General features: G+C 29.7%; 1 protein-coding gene and 1 long non-coding RNA gene across 3 annotated transcripts; both read left to right on the forward strand.

Annotated features, from left to right (window-relative positions):
* Positions 1–4,740: 4,740 nt before the first annotated feature.
* On the forward strand, positions 4,741–10,820 carry LOC112291998 (uncharacterized). 2 transcript variants are annotated; one of them, XR_002972569.3, is made up of 6 exons: positions 4,741–4,887; positions 5,145–5,288; positions 5,487–6,505; positions 7,296–7,429; positions 7,811–7,904; positions 8,170–10,820. It is a non-coding gene; the product is annotated as an uncharacterized LOC112291998 (long non-coding RNA). The 2 variants fall into 2 exon arrangements; XR_002972570.3 differs by having other exon boundaries at positions 8,190–10,820.
* A 1,150-nt stretch (positions 10,821–11,970) lies between these two features.
* On the forward strand, positions 11,971–13,563 carry LOC112291997 (uncharacterized; the record flags this gene model as incomplete). The annotated part of the gene is made up of 1 exon (XM_024540059.3): positions 11,971–13,563. A coding segment is annotated over one exon (918 nt), but the record flags the coding sequence as incomplete, so codon positions are not given.
* Between the last annotated feature and the right edge of the window lie 351 nt (positions 13,564–13,914).

Raw genomic sequence — 13,914 nt, forward strand, 5'->3', positions numbered from 1 at the left:
ATTTTTTTACTTTATTTTTTAACTTGGATCTTCTATAATAAGATCCATATTATTATCTTTTACTATATAGTCGTGTTACAATATTACAATGGTCCCTACTATGGTTAGACGCCCTTGTTTTCATTCAACGCTTTTAGTAATGTGGCTGCACTTCTCATTTGATATGTATGCTGGTATTTTTCTAAACAATTATTAACCTTGTGGCCAAATTTTCTACAATATAAGTATAGGCCAAGTTTCCTTCGATGATTTTTTTCTTGATCAGAAAGAGGTTTGAAGTGAATTGTATCAATTTGCATATCTTCAACTTCCAAATGCTCATTAGAATTGGATGGTGAAGAAGCTGCAAAATAATTGGTGTATACATGTAGCATAATTAAAGAATTTTTATTTTTTTGTCATTGAAATAAATGGTTATTGTACTTCACAGCTTGACTAATAGCTTCATTGAGTGTTTGAGGATCTAGCATAGACAACAATAAGTCCTTGACATCATCTCTTAATCTCTAATGAAATTAGCTTATTAATGCATCTTCTCTCCAATTTATATTACATACTAATTGTAAAAAATCTGAAGCATATATTGATATAAAATGCATTCCTTGTCAAAGGCTTTGAATTTTAGTTGTTGAAGAATAAACTTTATCATGTTCACAAAATGCTTCTGCAAACGCTATCAAAAATGCTTCAAAGTTATGCAATATAGGAAAATTCTTTTCAAACAATAGAGCAAACCAAGATAAAGATTGACTTGAGAGCAAGATTCCAACCAAACCAACACGAGATGCTTCAATAGAATATTATTGAGATTGAAGCAAGGTGATTAATTATACTTGGTTTATAAAGCCATGAAATTTTGAGCAATTCTTATCAAACTTTTCTGGAAGGCTGATCCTTGGTTCTTTTGCTATTATTGTTGTCAAAACATTGCCTTAAGTGGATGCACCTCTTATGTTTGTTGAAGCAGACATGGTCATTTGAGAATTTGGAACCTCTATTGCCATTTGATGTGGTGTTTGAGGCACTCCGGCTCCTTGACTATTATGTATCGTCATATATAGTTCTTCATTCTTCTTCAACAAAGTTTGTGTTTTGATAATCAATGCTTCAAGAACATTAGTAATAGAATCTAATTTAATCTCTTTAGAGTCTATCATATTGATTTTTGTATCTTTTGCTATAAAAAATCAAAGAAACACAAGCATTTAAAGGAAAAAAAAAAAAAAAAACTTAATCTATAGTATAAAGAAAAAAAAAACAAAAGAATATTAAGAAATGAACAATATTAGTCTAAGAGAGGGTAATCCACAACCTTTAGAATGCTGTAATACTTCCAAGAAGAGGGATAATCCATTCTTTATCAAGAAAGATGAAGTTTTTGATATTATTTTATGGTAGTTTTGACGAAATATTAGAGACCATATACAAGACAAGGATTCAAGACCAAAAAATGGAGTTAGCTCAACATTAGAACAATAACTAGATACAAGATAAGAAGGTCCTAGCTAGACCAAAAGAAGTGACTTGTCAAGACTGAGGATCCCCTCAACCTCGACTCCTATATATATTAGGTTCTAAAAAGCTTCTTGGAGAGTTTTCATGAAGCTTAGAAACAAAACAAGCCTTAGATCCTTCTTTGGTAACTTTCTAAATCATCTAAAGCATCCTAGAATCTTCTAAAATCTCTTAGAACCTTCTCAAACCTTCTTCGGTTGTATGTCCGTGATATTTTTAAAGAATATATTTAGAACACCATCAAGAATGGTTCTTACATCCAATAATATTACCAAACATTGAAAGACTCTTCTAAGGTTATAAAACAAAATATGTTATATCTTGCCAAATATTTGAATAAGAATATGTCATTGCTAAGGATCTTCATCTCTATTATTTTGTCTTAAAGGCTATAATAATTACAACGTCTAATTCAATAATTCAATAAATGATAGCTTTTAAGTTGAATATTAAGATTATTGATTTTTTTTTAGCCTCATAAATACAAAAAAATTACAATCAGAGATAGAAGATAAAATATGATATTTATTAAACCTAATTTTATTTACAATAATAAATTATTTGACTCTTCATCTTGATTTTGATGGATGTTGTCAATAAAAAATATAAACTTTTTGTATTGTATTTATAAGATTCTTTAATAGCTTCTACATGTATTTAGTAATATCATATTTGTGCCAATATATAAGATATTCCAACCTATTCCAATGCTGTTGAGAATCTAAGACTTCTTCAACTTCAAATTTTTGATTATTATTCACTTCTACAAAAAAGACTACCATTTTTTTTTTTTTTCTCATAAATCCATTGTCTTATATAGCTCAAAAAGAGATACATGGAACATATAATGAATCTTTTTAGATTTCAGTAGTTGTAATCAATATACAATTAGTTTTATTTAGTCATGAATAGAAAATAGTCAAAGTTATAATGATCTAACTTGTCACAAGGGCAAGTAAGTTTGATATTACGATAATATAGAATTAAAGTTTTTTTTTATGATATGCATGTATATTAGACTTTTGATTTTCTTGAACTTCTTTTAAATATGCCTTCATATAAGTATATAACTCAAATAAACAAAAAAAAATTAGATGTCAAAAGTATCAAATTACAGATGATAATTATAATTAGAATAATAAAGTATTGATTAACTAGTAGAATATGTTTTTTTTTTTTTATGTAAAGTCTTGCTTGAGAATGTATCAAGTACTTAGTTATGAAAGATAAATTAGAAATTGTAATAACAAGGTTCTAATTAATTTAATAGAATCCTAAATAAATCCTAATTAAAGCTTAAAAATCATAATGAAATCTTGATCAAATCTTAATTAAATCCAAAAAAAGTCTTTAAAAAATTATAAAAGAAACATAAAAAATTCTTAATTTTTTTTAAAGAAATCATAAATAAATTTATAAAAATCGTGAAGAAATAATAATTTTTTTTTAAAAAATAAATCCTAATCAAATCCTAATTAAATCTTAATCAAATTCTAAATCCTAAATAAATTCTTAATAAAATCTTAAACCTTTAAAAAAACCATAATAAAATCTTGATCAAATTTCTAAATCCTAAATCAAATCTTAATAAAAACCTAATCAAACTTTAAATCTTAAATAAATTCTTAACTAATTCTATAATAAATTAAAACTTTAATAATTAATAATCTAATTTTAGTTTTTGATTCAGAATTTATATACCTCTTAATTATTAAATTGACGATAAATATAAACAATTTGAAGAAGATAAAACTTATCAAATAAAAGATAAATTCCATAATCCACTTAGATGCTACTTGGAGTTTGTCTAAAATATAAATGCCAAATTTCTAGTATTAATATCTCTTTAATTTATTATCCAATGGCATTTAAACTTTCTACAATTTTTGAATATTAAGTCTAATACTATTATACATTTTTTTTTTTTTTTAATCCAACTAGAAAGATATTACAAATCTTAAAGATCTTTATTAATCTTCTAAACTCCAATTCTTGAAATTTGAATACTTTTAAATTTTAATAATCTTCAAATAAACCATTTAATCAAAGTGAAACTTAAAAAAAAATTCAACTCAATAATGATCACGCAATTACAAAATTTTGCCTATAGATCATTTATCAATCTCTCAAATTTCTCCAAAGTGTAAATTTTTTATATTTCTTAAAATCCAAAGTCATTCCAAAACAATCTTGACTTTGTAAAGCCTATGCAAAGTCTTAATAAACTCAAATCACTCAAAGCCAATGTTTAAAGAACATTTCTCTAATTTTCTCTCAAATCTCACTCTTTAATCAATTGAAGAACCTTAGAACTGTTGTAGGAGTACAAATTTGTGCCTTGGAATCTAATTTTGACTCTAATTTATAATTGATTCTCTTTGGATATTAATTTTGATTTTTTAAGGTAATGTTTGTTACAAACTATTCTTATTTTCTTTTAAAAGATGCTAGTATTAGTTATTTTTCTTATCTACTTTGTATTGCATCTTTTACAGCCGTATTAAGTAAGTAGAAGCCTATTTTTGTAAAGACACACCATTAGCACTCACTAAATTTATAACCTATTTGACTATTATCTATACTTCTAAAATATTTTGTTGCAATATTTTTAATTTAATTCTTTTAATATATATATATATATATATATATAAAATATAATAGCCTTATAATAATACAACAATTCTTTTGTCCTACAATCCTTCATATAATGTCTTCTTCACCAAGAAAGCCACCACTATACCCTAGCTATATTATTTTGTGGCAATTATCCTTTCCGACACAATAATCTTGTTGTTGGTAGTAATTCAAATGTTGAATATGAATTTAAGAGTATAAAATATTAGACCAAACTTTAGATTGAAACATATAGCTTAATTTATATCAAAACGTTGTATAATATCTAGCAATTCATAATTGTTGCCTCACTTTGGACTACAAAGAAATACAGTGCCTTCAATGTTACCTTCACACTTAATCAAAAACCAAATAGGATTCTTCTTTGCTTCTGTTGCTCATTGTTTATTATGAGCAACGTAGGCTTAGGCCAATTGGTATCAAATTGACAAACTATAGAATCATGTACACACAGAGTACACCATTGTTTGTTTGTTAGAAGGTGCATTATCGTCCTTTGGATGATACAACCCATCAGTGTTCTTTTCATCCGAGCCGTCCAGAGTTTCAAGCCCATCACAGATCTTCCACCCCCTTCGTCCCCTTGTTCACTTTCCTTCACCCTCTCGCAGCGAAACCCTCCCAGCAGTTTGGTCTCTTCTCGCTTTGAATTACTCGAATCTGCGCTTACATACATGACGCCGTGACATCTCTGTGCCGCATACCAACAATGTGAGAGCGAAGAGCTGCGGACAATAGGTAATCCCTTGGTTTCTCTTTCTTTTGGTTTCGAGATTGTTATGATGGCTTTCTATGCATATCCTATACAAGCGCGTGAACAATCAAGAGGTTTTGGATTTTGAAGCAGATTGAATATTATAGATACTGTAACTTATGATAATAATTTAGCAGAAGTCCGAATCTTTTGCTATGGACTTGGGCTGTCTGGCATTCTTTCATTGATGTGTATTCAGTATTTGTTTCTCTGTTTATTATTTTTGAAATTCTCGCTTCAGGGATGAAGATTGATAAGAAGTTGATGGCGCATTGAACAGCATATCACAATTGTATCCTGGCTAGGCTTATGTGCAATCGAATTGCGAGATAGGAGCTGATCTGAATGATTTTAAGGACAGAAGTCTTCTATAACCTGGAATATGGTGAGAACATCTTCAAACTTGTTCATCTACGAAGATTCTTAGTCCATTTTGAGGATTGAGCTTCCTTTAACTCACGGTTGCAATCTCTCTGTGTCATATGTCTTGAAGGACTTAATGCTCTCAATCTTTTTGTGTCATATATCTTGAAAGACTTAGTGTTCTCAACAGAAGATCTGACCTGGAGCTCTTCCACTGCAGGTAATACAGAACTTTAGTCGAAGATTACATTACACTTGCAATGCTCTTGATTGAGCTATCCGAAGAACTTCATACTCAGATTTGGTAACCTCCCAACAAACTTCACCAGACTTATTATCAGAGTCAACGCATCAGCTGCCTCGAGATAAGAAATTTCTCCAGTATCATCGATCAATCACAACAAGAAGGATGACATAGGAACGACTGCAGGAATCTCTGTTGTAAGAGCTAAGTGTCACGAATATCTGAGAAAAGTAGCAAAAAACAGCACTTTCACCTTTGAAGAGGAATACCTGAAGCATAACTGCGGTTGTCCGAACCAACCAACGAGTGCAAGCTTCCATTCACTTGTAATACGTTTTGGAAGGCCACGTCTTTCACCATCGACAACAAGTCCAATTTGGAATGACACTTATCAGATAACGTCGTCCTGGGCAAGCATGTGATAGACAGAAGAACGGGAAAGGCGATCCTGGATACTAGTTTTTTTTTTTTTTTTTTTTTTTTTTTTTTCCTTTCTTCTTGTGTTTTTTTCCGCTTCTATCTCACCATCTTCTATTTCATGCAGTTGGTCACCCAAGCCGGGTGAATCCTTTGTTATATTTTTTTAGCTTACTTCTGATACTGATGTTGAGTAGATATTGTAAGCCCTGTGTGTGTATAGTGCTGAATACAGTAAGGTACACCATAGTAGGTTCATTATTGGGTCACCTCGGATTTGCTTGAACTAGTCTCTTGCATTCATTGGTGAATTTTGGATTTTGAGGTAGAAATCCTCGTGTTGGAGCCTCTCCATCTTAGCTTCCCGACGACCCCAGAATCAGTCAAATTGGAATTAGAACGAAAATTTTTGGCAATAATTCAAGTGGTCAACTGCCCCTTCGCTCCTTGGATTATCCAACCAACTTATGAGAGAAGCAATGATCAATTGTCAAATATTGGATTGCTACAAATACTAGTGATGTTAAACTCCAGCAACAAGCGAAGGATTGTTCCAGCAGTTGGTGTCGTAGTCTAAGGTGAGAAAGCGCGTTACTTTCCCTTGTTTGCATAAATTCCCTTATCCCCCTTGATTTTACCAGTTAATTTACATCACATAATCTGGTTTATTTTTAGAACTAGTTCAGTCAAAAATCTAATCGTGATACATTTCACATTTGACTAAACTATTGTAAATTATCTTCATTTACACTTAATTTGGATGTTTGTCTTTGGTACACCGTTGTTTGTTAGTAGGCTCATTCTCGTCCCTTGGATGATACAACCCATGAGTGTTCTGTTCATACTATCTAGGGTTTCAAGTACACCACACATCTTTGCCCCCTTAGTACTTTTGTTCACTTCCCTTCGCCCTCTCGTAGCAAAACCCTCGCTGCCTTGTGCTCTCTCCTCGCTTCGAATTACTCGAATCTGCGCTTGTAGACATGATGCCGTGACATCTTTGTGCCGCATGCAAACAACGTGAGAGCGAGGAGCCATAGATGGTAGGTAGTCATGTGGTTTTTTTTTTTTCTTTTTTGGTTCCGAGATTGTTATGATGGCTTTTTGTGTTTCAAGTATGGTGCTAGAGGTGATGCCTGGAAGCCAGACAATAGGCTTGATCGTTCGTAAGGTCATGTTTGGTGTATCCCATGTAAACGCGGGAACAATCAAGAGGTTCTGGGTTTTGAAGAAGATTGAATATTGTAGATACTTATGATAATAATCTAGCTGAAGTTCGAATCTTTTGCTATGGACTTGGGCTGTCTAGCATTCTTACGTTGATGTGTATTTAGTATTTGTTTGTTATTTTTGAAATTCGGGATTTAGGGATGAGGATTGGCAAGAAGATGACGGTGCATTGAACAGCATATCACAATTGTATCTTGGGTGCCGTCGAATTGTGAGATAGGAGTTGATTTGAATGATTTAAAGGACGAGAGAGTTCTTCATGTTGGAATATGGTGAGAACATCTTCAAACTTGTTCATACATGTTCATCTACAAAGATTTACACAGGGTGGATTTTTCATTGATTGATTACTTTATTTGCGTCATTTGTATAATGAGTGATTTAGAAAACACAAAGGATTAGAGAAAAAAAGCTTATAAACTTATTAAGAGGAGGTGACATTTTGAACAAAGTAGTTTTATGTCATATCAAATTTATAATAAAATGTCAAGAATTAGTGTTATTAGATAATTATTGAAAGATGGATGGCATAATGAAATAATATTCTAGTTTAATGTTTATCAAAGATATGAATCAATTTTGTTTGATTGAAGAATCTGTAATAATTTATATATAAATTAGTTTTTTAACATGTGTATTGTCATTGTGTGAAGGTTTTGTGGCAATCAAAGAATATTTCAAAAATCTATGGTTGCATGAGTAAACAAAGGAGTGTACTCAAGAATCAATTGTTAGTTTTATTTTGAGGTATGAACATCATTCATATTGATTTTGTGTAGATGATGAGACATTTGAGATGAATGTTTATATATATATATATATATATATATAAATATATATAGAAATACTTGTTATGTAGAAAATAATAAGAGATAAGAAAAAGTTAATAAAAAAAATCACAAATGTAATTAAAGATTTATTTAGTCTACATGAAGTTTATTAGTAACATCTTTGTTATATTAAATTTTTTGGTGATCAAAATTTATTGAAATGTTGTAATATGTGTACTAAGGTTTTATTCATGTGATGAAGATGAATTATACATATTATTCAAATATTTTCCATGGGCTATCTTGTAAAGATGTTTATGAAGCATGTCTTAATAATGTGGAGGTTTTTATTTAGTTGTTGTACATTGGGATTTGCACTTGCTATGGAATTTTGTAACAAGTTTGTGGAGGATATTGGAGTTGCATTCAAAGCAAGAGAAGTTAGATATTGGAGATATGCTTACTCAATTCCATGATTACAATCAAGAAATGGAGGTATTATTGAAGAGTAAAGTTGTATTGAATAAAAAACAATGTACAAATATTTGCAAACCACTTGGCCATGTTATCAAAGTATTTGAAGGCTTGAGAGCTTGTAGCAATAAAAGAAGTAAGTATAAAATTTTATTTTACGAATTTTAATATACAACATTGAGGATATACAAGTTGATAAAAGCTTGTGCACAAGAACGATAGTGTGAAGCAAGTATCTTTCAACTGGAAAACAAAGAAATATTTAGAGAGTTATTATGGGACTTGAAGTCTTGTTATGACATGGAAATCCATCTACTATCAAAGGAGTGTCGAAAAAAGATGGAGGATATTACACTTGTATTGTTTGATGTTTCAACTTAGAAAGAAGTGAAACATGATGGTGAAGAACTTCACAAAAGATTGGACCATAAAAGTAAAGATGTTCAATTTAAAGATCATGGCTTGGCAAACTATTTATCAACAAGATTGGAGAACTTGTGGCAAGTAGAAGGTGGAAAAATAGATTCTTTGGAAGTATCAAGTGATATCAAAAGTTTAGAGCTTGGAAAAATTATAAATAAGGGTTCATTTAGAAAAGTTTATAACTCGAAGTGGTATGGACTTGCAACTGCAACAAAAATAATGGATGTTGGTTGGAATAATATGTTCATGAAAGAAGTGGGTATCTTAGCTAGCACAAGCCATCCAAACTTGATCAAATATTATTATGCTACCAAAAGTAATACAAATGAGAATGGAGAGTCTTCAAAGATGAATAATTCAAAGGAAAAAGTATACTTGGTGATGGAATTGATGCAAACAAATTTGAGCAACATATTGGAGGCAAAAAGAGCAATGCCATACTACTTTCTTATTGATGTTATTTATCAAATTGCAAGAGGAATGTGTTATTTACATGACATGTAAATTGTACATCGAGGTTTAAAGCCAGATAATGTACTACTTAATGTTATAAGTGATGGTAAATCTAGTAATGGTTTTTATTATGTTGTTGTGAAGTTGATTGATTTTGATTGTTCAAAGATCAATATGGATAGGAATCCAAAAATTAAAGAAAATATATATATATATATATATATATATATATATGGGACTTTAAGATACACAACTCTAGAGATATTAAAAAGTATAATGGAATCAACAAAGATGTGTGCTTTTAAAGCAGATTTATATTCTTTTGCAATGATATGTTCTAAGATTCTTTCAGGTGAAGATCCATTTGATGGCATTGATACTACAAAAGAATTATTGAAAAAGATTGAAAAAGGTGAAAGACCAAAGTTACCTTCAAATTGTGAAGATTTAAGTAAATTGATTGAAAAATGTTGGACTTTGAATCCTTCCAAAAGACCTAGTTTTGCAAACATTTGCAAGAGACTCACAACATTGAAGCAAAAATACTTGGTGGAAGTTGATGTAGCCAAAACACCTCATTTTGGAGCATTCAAGAAAGAACAAGAAAGAAGTAAATCAAAAGATTTACATGTTAATGATACATTGGTAAATTTTATAGTTGAAATTTGGTGTGATATATATGTTGCATTGGTTTGTTTGATTTCAAGATGTACACATTCAAATATGTGTATTTTAATGATGTTTTGTCTAAATATGAATATGTGGTTAGATTATTATTTTAGAAATTCTGATGTAAATTATATATTTTGTTAACATTATGATTTGATTATTTAAATAGGGACATGATTATGAAGACAATTTAATGGGTATAGAACAATGTTTGTCAAACATCAAACATCTATGCATGAATGGAATAAATGCATTGTGTTTTGTTGGTATAGATGGAATTGGAAAGACTACGTTAGAAAAGACTACATTTGATACCATGCGACTCATGTTCAATGTATCATGCTTTATAGAAATTAATCAACTTCAAAAGAAGGATAATGGTCTTTCAATAATTTGCAAAGTTTTGGACCAAGTCCACTTTCAATCCAAACCAAAGAGTTTAGAAGAAGCACAAGCTATGATGAAAAAATTATTGATGTTCAAAAAGTTCATGTTGGTCTTGGATAATATAAATGACAAGAATCAAATTAATGATGTAGTACTAATGGATGTTCTACATTCTAATAAAGGTAGCATATTAATTGTGACAACTCGAAATTGGGAGGTAGTAAAAGACTACCATACAAATTTTCATAAATTTGATATTCAAGAATTAGACGAAGATGCAAGTTTGAAGTTGTTTATAGCTTATTCTTGTTGGGATGGTGATAAATTGCCTAAAGAACTTAATGAGGTTGGCAAAGAGATTGTAAGATCTTGTAATGGACTACCCTTGAGTTTGAAAGTTTTGAGGTCCTTTTTAGGAGGATAAAAGAGGTTGAGATGTTGGAAAAGGGCTTTGCAAAATTTAAGAAGAGGGAGACCTTTGAATGGAGATGAAATTGATAGTAAATATAAGCTATGGATTGTTTTGAAGATAAGTTTTGATGCCTTAAAAGTTGAGGAAAAGAATATGTTTTTGGATATATGTTGCTTTTTTTGTAATAATGTGAATTGGAGTGGTACAATGAAAGAAACCATAATACAAATATGGACCAACAAGAAAAGTGGAGCTGAAAAGTAAGATGCAAGTATTATTTTGGATATGTTGGTTCATCAATCAATGATTAAAATAGAAAAAGATAGAGTAATAAAAGTGCATGATCAATTACAAGATATAGGACAAAAGATTGTTGAAGAAGAAAAAGAATATAAAGACATACGAATTTGGAATGTAAGTATGATTCCAGTGTATGGAATAACAACAAAGGTAATACTTTCAAATAGTGGTAGAATAACTTGAATACAATTAATAACATAAAATAAATAATTAAACAAAATAGAATACATGATATTTTAACTTTTATTAAGAATAATTTTATATTACTTGTGTATTGCAATATGAAATATGGAAAGATTTATACATAGTTTAAGTATTTGATAAAGCTACAAATTGTAATTTCTAATTATTTTTTTGTTATATTGATTAGTTGGAAGGTATAATTTTTTATTACAATATGAAAGATATCTTGAAAAGGTTTATTATGAAAGGATTATTCCTTCGCTCTCTACGAATACTTATATGTAACATTGATACAGAGCAAAGTGAAGATATCTTTGAAATACTTATATTATTAGTAAAAAATACAAACAAATTAAAAGTTTTGTTTCTTAAAGATGATTATTACCCTCATTTTTTTAGGTATCATAACAACATAATAAAGCTACCCTCTGCTATATGCAACAATGAGTTTTGGAAAGTATTTGAAGAATTGACAATATTGAGTCTAATAGGATTTATTTTTAGTAAAATACTACCTGAAACACTATTTACAACTAGTACATTAATGAGACTTGATTTAGATGGATCTATTGAAATCAAAGTAATACAAAAAGCTTTTAAAAACCTTAAAAATTTAACAAACATGAGAATACTAAATAACAAAACTTTAAAAAAAATATCAAAAGAATAGACAAACTTAACATATCTAAAAATACTTGATATGAGTGGATGCTCAAGCATGATAAGCTTGTCAAATTAATTGATAAATCTTTCTTCTTTGACAACACTTTATTTGAGTGGTTGCTCAAGCTTGGCAAGCTTGCCAAATGAATTGTTAAATCTTTCTTCTTTGAAAAGACTTTCTTTGAGAGGTTACTCAAGCTTGACAAGCTTACCAAATGAATTGGCAAATCTTTCTTCTTTGAAAGAATTGTATTTGAGAGATTGCTCAAGCTTGAGGAGCTTGCCAAATGAATTGGCAAATCTTTCTTCTTTGACAACACTTGATTTGAATGGTTGCTCAAGCTTGACAAGCTTGCCAAATGATTTGGTAAATCTTTCTTCTTTAAAAAGACTTTTTTTGAAAGGTTGCTCAAACTTGACAAGCTTGTCAAATGAATTGGCAAATCTTTCCTCTTTGGAAGAACTTAATTTGCGTAATTGCTTGAGCTTGGCAAGCTTGCCAAATGAATTGGCAAATCTTTCTTCTTTGATAACACTTGATTTGAGTGGTTGCTCAAGCTTGGTAAGCTTGCCAAATGAATTGGCAAATCTTTCTTCTTTGAAAAGACTTTCTTTGAGGGGTTGCTCAAGCTTGACAAGCTCGTCAAATAAATTAGCAAATCTTTCTTCTTTGACAACACTTGATTTGAGTGGTTGCTCAAGCTTGACAAGCTTGCCAAATGTATTGGCAAATCTTTCTTCTTTGGAAGAACTTAATTTGAGTAATTGCTCGAGCTTGGCAAGATTGCCAAATGAATTGACAAATCTTTCTTCTTTGACAGTACTTTATTTGAGTGGTTGCTTAAGCTTGACAAGCTTACCAAATGAATTGGCAAATCTTTCTTCTGTGAATGAGTTGTATTTTAGAGATTGCTCAAGCTTGATAAGCTTGTCAAATGAATTGACAAATCTTATTTCTTTGAAAAGACTTAATTTGAGTGATTGCACAAGCTTCTAAAGCTTGCAAAATGAATTGGTAAATCTTTCTTCTTTGGAAGAATTATATTTGAAAGATTGTTGAAGCTTGACAAGCTTGCCAAATGAATTGGTAAACCTTTCTTCTCTGACAAGACTTGATTTGAGTGGTTACTTACGCTTGACAAACTTACCAAATGAATTAACAAATCTTTCTTCTTTGACAGCACCTTCTTTAAGTGGTTGCTCAAGCTTGACAAGCTTGCCTAAAGAAATGGCAAATCTTGCTATTTTGTCAATACTTGATTTGAGTGGTTGCTTAAGGTTGACAAGTTTGCCAAATGAATTAGGAAATCCTTCTTCTTTAATAATACTTAATTTGAATAGTTGCTCAAGCTTGACGAGCTTGGCAAATTGAGTGATTGAATAATCAATTAATTTATTTATTTTACTTTTAAGAGCTAAAGTTATTTTATGTTTCTAAATTGATAAGTTTGTAAATTAGATTTGGCTAATATTTTTTAAGAGAAGTTTTTTTGATTTCATGTTTAGTCCTAACACCATAGCTATATAAATTAGAATGTTGTTTTTAAAAGATGATATCAATAAGATACTTGATACTTGATAATCTTATTGATTGAATTTTTAAATTTTTAAGTCGTTTGAAAAAAAATACCTTGTAATTTTATTCATGTTAAAAAAATTAAAAATTGATATAAAAAACAATTGTTGATTTTGATTGTATGTGCTTTTTAAAATTATTTGATTTAGACATTATTTTCAATAATTTTTAGAAATTTCTCCTTTTTAAAATTTCATAGTTTTTTTAATGTTATATATATATATATATATATAGTTTTATAATATATATTTATCTTTAAAAGAATTTTAAAAATAGTATTATAATAAGACTTAATTATATTAAAAATTTAGTCTTAGGCTTTACCACAAAAAAAATGAATTGTAAATCTATTAGAAATTGTTTGGCATCCTAGAAATCCTAACAAGTGCTCTAAATCTTTATTTACAACATTTGAATACTATTTTCTTTAAATCTCAAAAATACAAA

The sequence above is a fragment of the Physcomitrium patens genome, chromosome 15 (assembly GCF_059467195.1).
Source record: "Physcomitrium patens ecotype Gransden chromosome 15, ASM5946719v1, whole genome shotgun sequence".
Classification (NCBI taxonomy): Eukaryota; Viridiplantae; Streptophyta; class Bryopsida; order Funariales; family Funariaceae; genus Physcomitrium; species Physcomitrium patens.